This window comes from Phycodurus eques, chromosome 3 (assembly GCF_024500275.1).
Source record: "Phycodurus eques isolate BA_2022a chromosome 3, UOR_Pequ_1.1, whole genome shotgun sequence".
NCBI classification, from domain to species: domain Eukaryota; kingdom Metazoa; phylum Chordata; class Actinopteri; order Syngnathiformes; family Syngnathidae; genus Phycodurus; species Phycodurus eques.
In genome coordinates, this window is record NC_084527.1 from 22135946 (window position 1) to 22153644 (window position 17699).

The 17699-nt window shown below is 37.5% G+C and overlaps 1 protein-coding gene across 1 annotated transcript in view; it reads left to right on the plus strand.

The window, feature by feature from the left end:
* LOC133400153 (serine/threonine-protein kinase N2-like) overlaps positions 1-17699 on the plus strand; it is a 25965-nt gene continuing 8266 nt past the window's right edge. Inside the window, 14 exon segments of the mRNA XM_061672474.1 lie at positions 1-329; positions 1460-1804; positions 2651-2793; positions 4980-5116; positions 5193-5373; positions 6893-6958; positions 7585-7691; positions 10881-11057; positions 13373-13448; positions 14125-14290; positions 14381-14489; positions 16479-16531; positions 16803-16833; positions 16835-16861. Coding sequence (XP_061528458.1) covers positions 2661-2793; positions 4980-5116; positions 5193-5373; positions 6893-6958; positions 7585-7691; positions 10881-11057; positions 13373-13448; positions 14125-14290; positions 14381-14489; positions 16479-16531; positions 16803-16833; positions 16835-16861 — 1263 coding nt within the window. The 5' untranslated portion in view covers positions 1-329; positions 1460-1804; positions 2651-2660.

The following is a 17699-nucleotide window of genomic DNA, read 5'->3' on the forward strand; positions in this document are numbered from 1 at the left end:
AATTACATATTGTGCATTTTGACCAAACCACATTAACCTTGTTTTATGAAAGTCAGCTATCTTAATGCTGACACATAATGCAAAACACCATAGAGGGGGCTAACGAAACTAGCAATGACGTTGCAGTAATTTTGAAACCTTTAAACAATTTATATTTTAACACATTCTGTAACAACACATTTTCTGTAGTGCTTGTCCTCTGTCGGGTCTGCTGGCACCTATCCAAGCTGACTTTGGACAAGAGGCTGGGTACACCATGAACTGCTCGTCACCCAATTGCAGGGCAGATATACCTGTAGACAAACAACCACACATATTCCCACCTACAGGTAATTGAGTCTTCAATTAATGTAAGAAATACAGACATATATTCTTTATCTTCTGTGAAAAATAACCAGTAATATTGCAGCTTAGTAGCGAAAGTCTTCTGTTTCATCATCAAATCTACGTGCAGGATAGCTGTATGTATTATACTGCCCCCTGACAGCCAAGGCGTGCACAGCAGGAGGAGCAGCACAATCCCATGGAATTATCATGTTGCACAGAACTGTTTAATTCCTTACTTTCCATTGATTATGTTATTAGTAGGGCTGCAACAGTTGCAGCCCTACTAATAACATAATCAATAGACAGATTACCAATGATTATTTTGATAATCTATTGATTTTTTTCCCAATTATTCACTGAATCGGATAAAAAAAATCTATTTCAAACCCTCTATTTAAAAACACGGCATTATTTCAAATTCATAGTGCAGAAAATAGACAAACAAAAACTGATTGTGATTCAGTTACTGGTTTGGTCTGTAAGAAAAGCAAAAAAATGGGCAAAAATATTGATGATTGTTTTCCAAAGCAAAATCAACTGTTTGGAACTGTCTTATTTTGATTAAAAACAAAGATTATCAGCGTGCTTTCATGGAGGACTACAGAAATCTGACACTATTTACTGTTGAGAGGCTGAAATTCAGAGGCTTTAGACAATTTTAAGTTACAAAAAGGCCCCTAAACAATTAATTATTTATTAAAATAGCAGTTTGATACTAGCTTAGTTGTCGATTAATTGTTGCACCTGTAGTTATTAGTGTCTGATTTTTAATTTTAATTTTTTTTTTTACAAAGTACAGTACTGTACAATGCTATTTTTTCTTAATAAAAAACATTGAAAAAAAATGCTGGTGTATTTTGTTGCACTTGATCAGATAAATGGCATCTCCAATCGTTGCAATGGAGAAAGACGATTTGAGATCAGAGTGTTTAGACTCAAAACACGTAATTTGTACTACAAATATTGTCATTTTGAGCATTTATTTGCAGAAAATGAAAACATTTAATAAATACTTTTTTGGGGTGGCGGTATTTATTTTTTCATGACGCTATATGTATATTGAAGGTTGGTCAAAATCCAAAGTTATCATTACATTCTTTTAAAAAGTATTATTTGTACTGGTCTGCCATAGAGGGTGTCCCTAATAACGTGTCCCGAGTTTGTCTGGCCTCTCTGCACGTGAACATGCGGCCCAAGCCGAGCCCAAAGCTACTGATCGTTGCTGGCACCCTACAGAAGTCCCACCCCAACCTCCTCTTCCTCATCCCCAAGGAGAGCACATTAGCTTTGGCAGTGTTGTCGGATGCAGCAGGAAGCGGATGCGGCGGGATGAGAGGACGCAGACGGGATGGAGGAGGAGGAGGAGGAGGAGGAGGAGGAGGCTTTCAAGGAGAGTGAAGGTGGAGAAGGCAGGACTGCTCTCTCGGTGGGCGATGACACATTCTTAGTCCTTGTGGAGGAATAACATCACTAAGAGGTACGGCATCTACACTCACATTCTTCATATTTTTACACTTTGCATCCATGTCATTGTTGTCCATTTAAGGGCATTCGAGTTGTCGCATGGAGAAAAACAGGATTTCAGATAGTCCCTGAAGATGACACAAGACCTGATTGAGAGATGAAATTAAACCATTATTGGGTGAGGAAAGTTGAGATGTCAGACTGTCCCTGAAGGAAACAACGGACTTGGGAGATGGGTAAAATGGAACCAAACAACTATGCTGTGAGGACAACTCTGATTTGGGACTGTCTCTAAAGGCAACACAAGACTTGATAGAGGGATGAAAATCTAACCAAAAAAAAAAAGAATAGTTTATTTTTCTGAGGGAAGCTATGATTTCACACTGTCCTTGAACACGATAGATAGATAGATAGATAGATAGATAGGTAGATAGATAGGTAGGTAAATAAGGCAGACTGACTGACTGACTTTTGATAAAGGCAACACCAGAATATATATATATATATATATGAGACATTTATTGTGTAAGGAAAGTTTTGATTGTGGTCCATTTAAGGACATTCTAGTTGTCGCATGGAGAAAAACAGGATTTCAGATAGTCCCTAAAAGCAACACTAGACCTGTATGGATTGATGGATAGATGGATAGATAGATAGATAGATAGATAGACTGATCGATTGATCGATTGAATGATTAACAGATGTGATAAGGACTAACTACAAAAATGAAAAACACTGAAGAAAACTATTATTTCAGAGAGTGCCCGAAGGCAACACTTGACGTGACTGATGAATAGAAACTATAACTAAACAAGGACATTTTTGCGATCGGTCATGTCCTGTCCTGGCTGGTCCACAGGATTGCCCTCATGTTGTCCACGGCTCAGCAGATGCTGCAGGACAGCCGCTCCAAGATGAAGCTTCTCCGGCTGCACATCATCAAAGTGGCGCAGGCCGGAAGCGACCAAGACAATCAAGACGCAAACATCACAATGCACCAAGGTCCGCTTCAAAATATTTAAAACGTCTCGAGTGTGATATTTACATACAATACTCCTAAAACATTTAGGGATATTGTGTGAAATTTCAGTATGAACCTAAAATGAAAAACCGTTCACAGACGAACTTACTAGAGTTCTCATAGGGAAGTCGCCACGGTGTGTAGAGTGTCACTTTGTGTCATCAGCAATGTTGCAACAGAGAGACTGAAAGAGACAGTAGACATACAAAGAGACAGTAGACATACAAGGAAATGAAAGACATACAAGGAAATGTATGTGTGATTTGTAAAATTTGCCGGTCAGCTCCTTGTTACAGAACAGCAAGTTCTGTAACAAGCAGCTCAAAAAGTACTGAAACATTGAACCGTTGAACATTCAAAAGTTTCCAGATGGACAAATTAAGTTCACCAAGAAAGGTCATAGTGCATTATAGGTTCATCCTGAAATTTTACCTGAAAGCACAATATCCCAAACTTTTTGTGAGTAGCGTATTTAAATATGATGTACTGTATGTGTGATATTTTGGTGGAAACCTTGATAAAAAAAAATGCAGATATAAGAATTTACTGTATTTTTCTTAGTTGTATGCCATACCCCACGAACCAGGAATTAGCATGCTAGCTAGCATAAGGACAATTTTATTAGCCTGCTAGCTAACGTGCAGATGAACAACAACAAAAAAAAATACAGCATTCTACAAATATAGGGGGAAATTTCCTCCCCAGATTGGAAATGATTGAGTCCGTCTGTCTATTCTAAACATTTGTATGCCATTCTACAAGTACCAGGAGGTAGAATGGTAGCTAACATAAGGACAAACAAAAATATGTCTCACCACAAATTTGAAAAAAAAAAAAATGGAGGAATGCAAACATAACAGCAAATTTAAGTTAAAAGTCTACCATACAAAGCGCAAGCCATATATCAACAACACCCAGAAACGCTGCTGTCTTCTCTGGGCCTGAGCTCATCTGAGATGGACAGACAAAGTGAAAAAGTGTGCTGTGGTCTGATGAGTCCACATTTCTAATAGTTTTTGGAAATAATGGATGTCATGTCCTCCGGGCCAAAGAGGAAAAGGACCATCCAGAATGTTATTAGCTAAAAGTTCAAAAGCAAGCATCTGTGATAGTATGAGGATGTGTTAGTGTAACTTTATACGTGAAGGCACCATTAATGCTGAAAGGTACATACAGGTTTGGGAGAAACATATGCTGCCATCCAAGCAATGTCTTTTTCAGGGACGTCCCTGCTTATTTCAGCAAGACAATGCCAAGCCAATTTTCATCATAGGAATGTACCGGTATATACAGTATTTATTGACTTCTCCTGCCTTGTTCGTGTATATAATAATACAGTATGAGTAAAGTCGCTGGTTTCCTCTGCTCGTATTTCACTTAACCTTCTCTGAACTTATTCACGTCCTCTACTTTGATTCTTCATCATGATGTGCAGGCAAGCTGTTAGCATGCTAAAACAGGCTCATTAGTGGGATACTGTATGTTTAGGGAGGTTGTAAACCCGTAAGAAACTTGACTGTAATTGAGGTACCAAACCAAGCCATCCTATACTTTGCTATTCATTCTATGCTAGAATAAGTCTTGACCACAAGTGTAAAATCCAAGGCCCGGGAGCCAGATCCGGCCCGCCATATCATTTTATGTGGTCCATCAAAGCAAGTCATGTGCATCAATTTTCATTATTCTTGCTAAAATCTGTACCAGAATTCCAAATTATCATATGTAATAAATAATGTTAAAAGTATTTTTTGTTACCAATCCCTTTTTTTTTTAAACTTCTGATTTTAAAATTGTTTATCCAACAATTTGTTGTGTGTATGTAATAATATGAGCCGATTAACCATGAATGTGGTTAATCCTTCTGAGGGAAACTGTAACTACAACGTAGACCGCGACAAAACTGAATTCGACAACCCTGGTCTAGACTAGACTGTCATATATAAAACTATATATATATATTGCTAACATACTACTGTATTAGCATGCTAGCCTGTTAGCATACTACTCTGTTTGCATACTAGTATGTTAGCATACTGGCATAATAGCATATAGACGACCCAGTGTATAACGTGATATGTTTTAACGCTGTTGTTATCCCTAACAGGACTTAAATTGTTGTGGCGATGTGTTCAAGTGCAATATGTCTTTGTGGTTCGTTCTTCTTCAGGGACATCTAAGGCAGATGCCCGACTGGCCAAACTGCGTCACTACACGCAGCGCGAGCACGATGCCCTGCGACTGGCCGAGGATGTGCTGACGCAAATGGACGCCGTCTCCTCGCTGGATCATGAGGCTCGCACGGAGGTATGGTTCAGGTCCTCAGATGCTACGAAGAACTTTTGGCCATGCCGGGACATCATGATGTGTCTTTTGATGTCAGGCTGAGACACGGCGCGACCATTCGTCCCAGCGTTTGCGTCTCCTGCGGGCGTCCGTGGAGGCATGTCTTAGGGACGGCAGGAGGGCCACCACGCCCGAGAGGACTGACACCCACTCAGATCCGGGTCCGTGCCCGGCGACCATCTCCAGTCAGCTGTCCAGCAGACCTGCCTCGCTGACAGGTGAGAAATTATTATATCTAATTATTCTCTAACTTAAAATTGGATATCGACATACATTTAAGTATCAAAAATGAAAAATAGTAAAAACATGATTTCAAAGGATAAAATTTACAACAAATAAATGAAACAATGTAAAAATATGAAATAATAATAAAAACATAACAATACAAATGATAAAGGAATGACAAAATAATAAAAACGTTATATTTAAATGTTACAAGATTTTTTTTATTGTAAAACAATAACAACTGATACTATAAACATATGAAATAAGAAAATAATATAAATAAAGTTTAAAAAAAAGTATAAAATATAAAAAGTAAAATATTGGAAAAAATAGTAAGTAAAAAAATGTAATTATACAATGATAAAAGCATAGCAATAAAAAATATAAAAAATATAAAATAAAATGTAAAACAGTAACAACATAATCAAAAAATCTGAATAACACAAACATGATATAAGACTCCAAATACTATAAAATAAAGAATACAAATAAAATTTTGGAATTTTAACTATAAAGGCCTTGTATAAAGAATATAACATCCATCCATCCATTTTCTGAGCCGCTTCTCCTCACAAGGGTTGCGGGCATGCTGGAGCCTATCCCAGCTATCATCGGGCAGGAGGCGGGGTACACCCTGAACTGGTTGCCAGCCAATCGCACGGCCAATCGCAGGGTGATTTAAACAAACAACCATTCGCACTCACAGTCACACCGACAGGCAATTTAGAGTCTTCAATTAATGCATGTTTTTGGGATGTGGGAGGAAACAGGAGTGCCCGGAGAATACCCACACAGGCACGGGGAGAACATACAAACTCCACACAGGTGGGGCCGGGGATTGAACCCAAGTCCTCAGAACTGTGAGGCAGACACTCCAACCAGTCGGTCCACCGTGCCACCAAGAATATGACATTTAAAGAATAATATTACGAAAAAAAATAATGAAAACACATTTTTAAACAATTGAATTCACTTAAAAGATACATAAATATGATTTGGGGGAAATATAATAAGTAATATATATATATTTGTATTAATTTTGGGAGGACCTTTCTGTGCTTTTTTTCCTCTTGTGGCAAAATGTTTTTCAATTTTCCCCACAGATTATATTTTATAAGGTTTGCATTAATGTTGATATAGCTGGGATAGGCTCCAGCAGCCCGCGACCCTAGTGAGGATAAGTAGTAAAGAAAATGGATGGATGGATGAATGGATGGATTTTACAGTTTCTCCAGTATATCCGCTGTGAAGCGAAGATGCTGGTGTATGTATATATGAGTAAACTTAGTGTACTTGTGTAATCTGTTTGTTTGACCAATCAGACACCAGCTGATGATGATGTAACAAGGAGACAAATCCTCATTTCTGGCATCCCATTATGAGCACAGCGGGTATTAGCATCTCTGCGTTTATGACGATGATCAAAGCTTTTACTTTGAAATATGTCAATATCCTGTTATCAAATCTGATTAAATTTGGTCCTAATTTTCAATTTTTCGTTTGTTTTTCCAGGGAAGATGGAGGTCAGATTGCTTGGATGTGAAGATTTGTTTTCACCCATTGTTGACCTAACATCTGGTGAGACGACTCATAAATATTAGATAGTTAAATATGTATTTCCTAGAATGTATGACTGTGTTTTAGGGCCGCAATGAAAAGAAAAAAAAAAAATGTTGAAATACGAGCCACATAATATTTTGACTTTGTATCTGGAGAAAATAAGAATTTATATCACAAATATTTTTCCTCACAAAAAAAATTACTCTTTAACAACAACAACAACAACAAAAAGAATGTGTTCTTGTTACATGCCTTTAAAAAAAACTAAAATAAATACAACTTTTTAACTTACAAAAACAAAAGACTTTACTCTTGTAGTATAATGACATTTGTCCTGAAAAATATAAAAATACTTTTTTTTCACAATGCATGTTTAATCAACAAAAATAAAACTTAATAAAAAAATTGTTAGATTACAACAGGGTATAATATTTCATCTAACAAAAGCCCGTTAGCTTAATGCTAACATACAATGTGAAACACCATAGATGGGCTAACAAAGATTAGCAGAGATGTTACGGTCATTCTTAGCCTTCAAGGTAACTGCTACTTTAACTAAAATGAAGCAGCAACACATACAAACAGCATGCAACAATTATATATATATATATCATATAGATAAAAATAGGACGTTCTTCTTGCAGAGACGAGCGCCACCTTGAGGCTGGATGGGAGAGTGGTGGGGAGGACGCGCTGGGCAGCAGCAGGCAGGCTGAACTGGGATCAACCCTTCTTCCTCACGCTGGAGCGAGTGAGTCCACGTCAGTTCAGTCTTGGCAGTCTGTTTAGATTTTGTAAAAAAATTAAAACTAGGCTTAAAAAAATTTACTAAACTTTTCCAAATATATGTCACACATACATGCTGCAAATATCTATTCTATGTCTGATGCCAAGGTAAGTATCTGAAATGAAGGCATCTTAGCATGCATGAAGTAGTATTAGGGCCTGTGGTGAAAGGAAAAACAATAAAAGGAAATGAGATTTCTTTTGCGTTACATTTTGAAGTTTGGTCTAGTAATAATACGACTTTATATCTGAAGATAATAAGAATTTATTCTTGCAATAATACAACTTTCTTTCTAAAAAATAAAAAACAACTATCTTAAGGAAGAATGAATTCTAAGTATTAATTAATTCTATTTTTTCCCCTTAAAAATACTACTCTTTAGCCAAATAAAATAAGATTTTATTCTTTTAATATTATGACTTTTTCTAAAAAACAAAACAAAAACTTTTAATCTAAAAACAAATCTGGCTTTTTAACTTCAAAAATTTGTTTCTTTTTAAAAAAAGCTTTATATCTAAAAAAAACAAAAACAAAAACTTTATGGTTCAAATCATCCAACTTGTTCCCCTAAAGAATACAACTTTTTTTTTTTTTATTACTTCATTCTTGCTATTTATTCTTCAACATTATTTTCCCTGAAAATACTGCTTATCTTAACAAAATAAGACGTTTTCTCGCAATATAATTTCTCCCTAAAAAAATAAGTTTATCTAAAAAACTAAAAGCATTATATTATATTACATGTCCCCCCTAAAAAAATAAAACTATTCATCTAAAAAAATAAGACTACTCTGTTTTTCCTAAAAAATAATAACAACTTTTTCATGTACAAAATACTTTATTCTTGTTATATCTTGGTATGTATCTGAAATTAACTAGGTGTCATTTTTAAAATTAAAAACAAGTAGCAGGTGGCAGAGTAGAAAAATGGTTGGCAGATCTGCCTCACAGGTCCTGGGTTCAAATCCTCGCCTGTGTGGAGTTTGCATGTTCTCCCCGTGGCTGCGTGGGTTTTCTCCGGGCACTGCCGGTTTCCTCCCACATCCCCAATACATGCACGGTAGGTTAATTGAAGACCCTAAATTGCCCGTAGGTATGAATGTGAGTGCAAACAGTTGTTTGTTTATATGTGCCCTGCAATTGGCTGGCGACCAGTTCAGGGTGAAGCCTGAAGATAGCTGGGATAGGCTCCCGCGTGAGGATAAGTGGTACAGAAAATGGATGGATGGAACAAGGAGCAATTCTTACTAATGCTATGTGATAAGTGCTGTACTAATAAAACTGTACCAGCAGCAGTCCCTATTATGACAGGCAGGTGGCGCTGTTACACAGATATTGTCTCAAAATGTTTCATAACCTATTACATTAGGCTTAATACCTATCTATGCATACGTTTACTGTATTGATAGTGGATATAAAAAGTCGTCACCCCCCTACTATACTGGAACAGCTGAACTTTGGGGTGAATCAAAAGCACTTTAAATGTTTGCAGGTGTGTGCTGACTCCCATTTAACATGAGTTTGAATGTGATTGGTTAATTCTGAACACAGACAAATCCCGAGTTTGTAACTAAGAAGGTAACTGTAACTAAGTAACTGTAACTCTAACTACACTATGAAACTGTAACTGTTAAGAAGAAAGTTTAACTGTGACTAAGTAACTGTAAATGTATAACTGATTAACTAATTAACTAAAGCAAAGTAAAAGTGAGCAAAAAACAAAAAAATTACTAGAACATCTGAACTTTCTGCGATTGGCTAGCGACCAGTCCAGGGTGTACACCGCCTCTCGCCCGAAGATAGCTGGGATGGGCTCCAGCACGCCCGCGACCCTTGTGAGGATAAGCGGTACAGAAAACGGATGGATGGATGAATCTGAACTTCATTTGGGGTTAACCAGAGGCACTTTCGTTTTTTGCAGATTTGTGTTGACTCCCATTTAATATAAGTTTTGAATGTCATTGGATAAATTCTGAACAGACACATCCCCAGTTTGGAGCTAAGTAGGTAAATGTAACTAAGTAACTGTAGCTAAGAAATAACAGTACTGCAAAGTAAAAATAAATAATAATAAAAAAAAGCTTAGGAAAAGCCTAGTAGAACAGTTTAACTTTATTTGGAGTCCATCAGAGGCACTTTAAATAGTGGCAGTTATGTGCTGACTCTCATTTAACGTGTTTGAATGTGATTGGTTAATTCCAAACATTAATGGTGGAAAAAGTTGAGGTTTAATTTTTTGTTTTATACCACAAAAACCTGTATTTATGAATATATATTCATTCATTCATTCATCCATCTTCCGTTCCGCTTATCCTCACTAGACCCTAGTGAGTAACTGAGTACGGCCCGTGGGCGTCCTGGAGCTAACTCCCAGCTAACTTTGGGCAAGAGGCGGGGTACACCCTGAACTGTTCGCCAGCCAATCGCAGGGCACGTATAAACAAACAACCATTTGCACTTATATTCACACCTACGGGCAATTTAGAGTCTTCAATTAACCTACCATGCATGTTTTTGGGATGTGTGAGGAAACCCACACAGGCACGGGGAGAACATACAAACTCCACACAGGCGAGGCCAGATTTGAACCCGAGTCCTCAGAACTGTGAGGCAGATCTGTCAACCATTCACTACTGTGCCATCTGCTACTTGTTTTTAAATAAAAAAATGACAGCCAGTTCATTTCAGATACTTAGCTAAATATTACAAGAATAAAGTCTATTTTTAGGAAAACCAGAATAGTAATTTTTTTTGATGAATAGTTTTTTGGGGATGGTCGAGGGGGGCATGTAATATTATAATATAAAGTTTTTTTTCAAATGTTTTTTTTAGATAAGCTTAATTTTTTTAGGGACAAATTATATTTCGAGAAAAATGTCTTATTTTGTTTAGATAACCAGCACTATTTTCAGGGAGAATAATTTAAACAATTTAGAGTCTTCAGTCAACTTACCACGCATGTTTTTAGGATGTGGGAGGAAACCGGAGCGCCCCGAGCAAACCCACACAGGTACGGGGAGAACATACAAAGTCCCCACAGGCGAGGCCGGATTTGAAATCAGAACTGTGAGGCAGACGTGCTAACCAGACGTCCACTGTGCTGCCTGAATATAAATGAATTGTTATTTATTTAACGTTTGAACGCCCCGGCAGTGTCGTGAGTTGGAGGTTGACGTGTTTTGGCGGGACGCCAGCAACATGTGTGCACTCGGGTTCCTGCGCCTGGACCAGCTCCTGGACCAGCAGAACCAAAACCAGGAAGACCAAGACAACGGCCATGTCTCCTCACATGTGTGGCCTCTGGAGCCCAGAGGCCTCCTCCATGCTCAGGTAAAGTACCCCCGGAACTGGGAACTGTTGGAGGTTCCAGCTGCATTTCTCAGGTTCAGTTCCAGGAACTTTTCATTTTTGATTCAGGGGTCAATCGTCCCTGAATCAAAAATGGGCCATAGGGCCAATCGCAATTCTACCCCTTCGTCTTAGCCCTTGGTTTTACGCGTGCACGAGAACGAAGGGGTAAGACGAAGGGGTGTATCGCCCTTGCAGCCAAGCGTGGTCGGGGAGCTCACCTGAAAGCGGGCGGTATGGGACTCCGCCCCCGCTGACAGGCTAATAGCTTGCTTACAAGACGGCGGAACGGACAAGGAAGTACATAAATGTAAGTGAGCGGAATTATTGGTATTAATACTAATAACAGTCATGTTTTTATCAATGTAAATATAAGCCCTGTTTTGAATTGTTGGTTAAACGGCTTGTTATGACGAGTTTGCATATCGCTAGTCACATTCACAGCAAAAGACTACAATCTATTGCATTTTATGAACGATTAGAAAGAAGTATTAGACACCTAAGACACATTTAAAAGCTACGTAGCTAATGTAGCATCACTAATAATGTCGCTTCTAAGTATACCGTGACATTCGCTTTCCAAATAGTTAAAATGTGGCCTCATCGCTCATGTAATGCAGTATTTCTTCAGCATGATGCCGTTAGCTGGGATTCCCCGTCAATATCCTCATCCGACATTTACTAAAGACACACGAGGCCAGCAAAATAAATAACCAGACACCTTTTCCTCCACAGGGACGCAAGGCAACCGTCTTTTACAACAGCACATGACACTCCAGAATGACAAGGCCACTGGCAAAATGCCAACGGGCACAAAATCCAATTCTAAAGTTCCTTTCAGAGGACTTTGAACTAAACCGACATGAGACTGAAGCAACAATACATAGTTTTTAACCTAACTGATAATCATTGTTCCTGTGACAGTGACAGTGAAGTTCTTTTCTATTCTATTCTGTTTTAGATATTTCCTGTGTGTTTACAAATGTTTGGTTATGTGTTTTGTGATGCTTGTTGATGGTGTTATTTATTGGCTGACAGCTAGGCCATAAAGTTAGTTTGTCAAAATATGTTCCTTCTATAAAAATGTGTTTTTAGAGTAGACAAAGACGAAATACAGAAATGTATGCAACCTGTCACATGGTAGGAAACATTGATTATAAACAATTTTAAAATACAGAAACATTTGATAAATAAAAAAAAAACTTTTTGTCCTGGGTTAAGGGCTAAAAGTTTGGTGAAGTGCTTACTTCAATCTGTTAATTGTCACTACCAGTTGAAATTAACTATAAAACTAAACATGAAGCAAAGAGAATCACACGTTTAAGCAATTCACATTGTATTAGGAAAGCTCGCTAGCTTAATGCTAACACAGAATGTAAATCACCATAAACTAGGTAACAAAACTAGCATCGTTGTTGCAGTGTTATAACCCTTCAAGCGTTGGATATTGGATCACAAATGTGTAACAACAGATTTTAGTGACACTTACTAAGCAGTTACGACTATCTTCTTGGCGTTTATATGTATGCATGTATTATACTGCCCGCTGGTGGCCAAGGCGCACACACCGGAAAGAGCTATAGAATAAATGCGTGAAATCATGATGCACTAACGCTTTAATTCTTTACCTTCTCTTCAATTATGTTGTTACTATATGTTTTTATAAAGTACAATACCATGCTATTTTTCTGACAAAAAAAAAGTGCTACCAAAATATTTGTTGGTATTTTATGGGGGGCTGGAACAGATTAAGGGCATTTCAATTCATTCCTATGAGGGAAATGTTTTGAGATATGAGTACGGTAACAGGACAAATAAAACGTGTATGTCAAGGAACCACCGTATAGTTGAAGTTATATGAGGTAGCAGTAATGATTCTTAAGGCCCTGGCCAGATTAGAGTGACATGGCAAGACATTAAGGTTGAAAGTTTTTTTTTTAAATGTCTTTTATTAAACAAATTTTATTTCATTTTAGTTTTGGTTGACTCCTAATGTAGTTTTACTTTGCTAAGCCGGGTACTGTACACACATTACAATTTCTAACATTTTAATCAATTTTTAAAATGTGAGCGACCCCACATATATTTACCTTTAATTTAGTTCACTTTTACTAGTTTATTTGGGATATTTAATGTATATAATACAAAATATATTACGAAAGCCATAAACAGTTAAAATGTTACTGCTATTTTAACACGTACAGTATTCATGTATTTTTTATATTTTAAAGCCACAAATGTGCATGAAAGTTGCTTATGATTAAGATTTTTTCATTTATGATTATTTGTGCTTAAAGTTTGACTTCCTGGACATGGTGGTTGAGCGACAGCACAAACTACGACGCCAGCAGTGCATCTTCACCAAAGAAAGAGGTACACATCGTCCTTTAACTGTTCGCCTATTTTCTCACGCACTTGTTGACAAAGAGGTGAGCCTCGCCCCATCTTTGCTTGTGAATGACTGAGCAATTCAGGGAAGCTCCTTTTATACCCAATCATGGCACCCACCTGTTCCCAATTAGCCGGTTCACCTGCGGGATGTTCCAAACAGGTGTTTGATGAGCATTCCTCAACTTTCTCCGTCTTTTTTGCCACCTGTTCCAGCTTTTTTGGAACGTGTTGCAGCCATAAAATTCTAAGATAATGATTATTTGCTAAAAACAATCAAGTAAATATCTTGTCTTTGTAGTGTATTCAATTAAATATAGGTTGAACATGATTTGCAAATCATTGTATTCTGCTTTTATTTATGTTTAACACAACATCCCAACTTCATTGGAAATGGAGTTGTATATTTTACCTCTTAAAAATATGTAGTTTTTGAATTGTTTAAATACAATGTATAATCGATAATATAATATATAGTTTATTATAAGAAAATCTCTCTCTCTCTCCCTCTAGAGAGATGAAAACAAGTACATTTTTCAAAGTGTATATTTTTTGGGACTTTTTAAATATAAAAATAAATATACCATATATATATACTGAATTATATATGTTTGTGTGTGTGTGTGTGTTTCTGTGTGCGTGCGTGCGTGCATGTGTGAAGGTAAGAACTTCCTTCGTGCGGCTCAGCTGAATGTGAACTTTTCCACCTGGGCTCACCTGATGCTGAGCGTGCTTCCTGGTTATGGCACCTTCACTGCTGACTCCGCCTCCAACCCCGCCCCCAAGTCATGCATGCCACCACCGTCAAGGTCTCCGTCGCCGCTAAGGTCGCCATAACCTCCTCTCAACTACGTCTGATGATGTCACACATGGAGTCAAAGTGAGTGTGTGTGATGCCTTTCTTTCCGCACGTGCAGTGGGGCACCGACAAGCAGAAGTCCTCCTGGGCACCAGGAGGTGACGCAGGATGACGGCGACGCCACATTTAATGATAAAACCCCGGGAACGATTCAGCAACAGCAGATGGTGAGCAACAAGTCAATGTGTGTATGTGGGGGGGGTTTATGAAAATACACAGCGTTCCCTCGCTATATTGCGGTTCTTTATTCGAGCACCGCTATATCATCGATTTTTAAGCGATTGTTTTTTATGGACTTTTCCAATATACAGTCTGAATTTAGAGTTGCATGCCTTCAGTGTCGTACCACATTGTGCCACAGTACGCCCGGGAGCACTGAGCTCTTCTGGAAGAGATGCAGTGTAAGAAGAGGCAGAGGTCCCCAACTAATCTCCAATAATAGACGTTATTCCTTCAGAGCAAAGAGAATGTTGTATGCTCTGTTTGTATGTGTTGTTGCTCCATGTGAGTTACAGTAAGTTTTAAGATTTAGAATTACCACAACATATATGCTGATTACTGTTAGCCAGTTAATGGCATTTGAGATTGTATGTTAGCATTAAACTAGCTGACTTTTGGTGGACAGAATAATGTGCTACATATTAGTGTTAAAGTCGTACACTTCAAAGAAATGCCTTATTTTCCTGATGAAAAAAGTTGTATTAAAAAAAAGAAAAGTCCAATGTTAGAAGAATAGAGTTGTTTATTTGCTGGATTAGAAAGTATTTTTTTCACAAAAAAAGTCTTCATATACCGAGCATAAAGTCTTGTTTTTTTCTGCTTTAAAATGGGCAAAAGTTGTAATAGTACAAGAATAAAGTTTTGTCTTTTGTTGTAAGTTTTACAGGGAAAAAACGTTTTTTTTTTTCAGTTGGATTTTTTTACGGAAACAATGTCTGTTACATGCTGTTTCAGTACAGTAATATTCATATTACAATTATTATTACTGTAATATCTATACTAACTCCCGTTAGTCCATCTATGATAGTTCACATTATACTGTATGTTAGCAGGGCTTGACATCAACTTCTATGCTCACCGGCCGGCAGGCAGCTACTGTGGCCTAATCAGTCGTCCACCGTGCCGCCTCAGCATTTTCAGTCGCCACAATTTTGATGTTGGATAATTAATATGATTAAACACCTAGATTTTACAACCCTTTTAAATGTATTTCACCCCAGTGCACAACCAAAACAAGACTACATAAATGTTTAACTCGACAAGAACCACCATACATATCAGACTTCTGAGTCTGAACCACCAGTGACCACGCAGATTTCGGTGAGTCTCTTTTCAAATTGAAAATTAAATATGATAGAAAAATAAATTCATTTTAGCAATAGCAATAATTGCAAAGAGTTGCCGTGTCCGAGGCACCTTTTTTAAAAGCTGAAGTGACAAGCTGCTTGTTGTGAACTCATTTCTTGAGATTAGCTAGATGTTACGTCACTAGCGAAGATCTCTGCCTACCTCTCAGCTCCCGAAACAGTGCTCTCAACATAAAAAAACTCGTGTGCTCTCACAAGTGGGTCTTCTACACAGAGGCAACCAATCAGAGGAAATGGGGCGGTCTTATAATATAACATGGACAAATATGGACAAAGTGGATACAAAACTGGGTCAAACAGAAATAGCTGTCGGAGGGGCCTTTTCTGGACACTCATATGACAAAACCAAGGTGTTTTATGAAAAGAAATGGACACTTTTATACTAAGTCCATGTTAGAGAGACACTCTATGGGACCTTTAAAGCGTACATATTCATCAGCAAACATATTTCTATGATCCTTCTATATCATGGATAAGAAAATATCTGCGAGTGATGGACGGCACCCCACCCCCGAAAGGTTTATAATTGTCTATACGTGCCACAACATGTTCGTAAAGCACTACTAATGAATCTCTTCAACTCACCTTAACATAGTTCCTTGGCACCACAATGCCACAAGAAGGCAGCAAATCAATAGTTTTAGTTTGTAATTACAAATTTGCATATGCTGGAACGCGAATATACGGGGGTTCACGGTTATACCTTAATTTACTATGAACATGGTTATTTTTAATTGATTAATTGACAGACAGTCCAATGGTTCAATTTAAATATTTTTGTGTCTGCAGTTGTCCTTCACCAGGAGAAAAGAAAGTCAAGACCACTCAGCTTCTCCTGTCAAGTACACAGTTGCAACCCACAACTTTAAAAAAAATTAGAACACACAATAACACAAACACACGTACACGACATGCAAAAGAACACACATTACACATAACCACAAACGTGCACAGGTAGAAACGTAAGAACTTACACATAAGAACAAACTTAAGATGAACACACACATAAGTCGACATATAGCACACGTGAACACACAAACATTAAGAACATGGGAAAAACACAACAAACAGGGTAACACATTTTCTCACTCTCTTCTGCTTATTATGTTTCAGGTGGCACATGTCAGATCTGCGCTATATGTCCTGTGCTTGGTAGAGGTCATTTTGGCAAGGTAGGTAACACTCTCTCAATCTCAGTGTACGTGTGTGTGTGTAGGTGTGTAGAGAGAGAGGTGTATTGCATGCAAGTGTATTGTTTGTACAACAACTAAGTACCACTATCCTGATGTGTGTGTGTGTGTTCAAAAATGTGCCAGGTTGTAGATAGTGTGTTGTTGTAACTTTTGTTGTCATAATGGTTGTTATAATAATAATAATAATAATAATAATAATAATAGCTTGGATTTATATAACGCCTTTCATGGAACACATGGCCGTTAAAATGGTCATTGTTGTAAAATGACTGTTGTGACGGTTTTTGTTATAACAGTTATTGTAACTGTGTTTTTGTCACAGTGTTGCTGTAACTGATGTTGTGTATGTTGTAGTAACTGTTGCCGTTGTAAATGTTCTCATAACTGTTGCTTTAACGGTTGTTGTTGTAACAATTGTTGTAAACGGTTGTTGTCGTAACTGTTGTAGTTATAATTGTCCTTGTGGTAACTGTTGTAGTTGTAACCTTTGTAATTGTAAGTGTGTTATTGTAACTGTTTTCGTAACAATTTTAGTTGTAACTGTTGTTATAACTGTTGTTGTTGTAACTGTTCAGATATGCCTTTATTTATCCCACAATGGGGAACTTCACATTATGGGCTGCAGCAGTACATACTGTACTGCTCCACAAACAAACAATGCACATAAGTGGACTATGTTTAAAACGAAAGATTAAATATATATTGCAAGCTAACAGGATACAAATTAGATATAGGAATACTGTATAAAATCATTAAGCAGGATCAGTTAGTGTTGTAACCTGTCTTTTTAAGTTGTTGTTGTAAGTGATGTACTGTT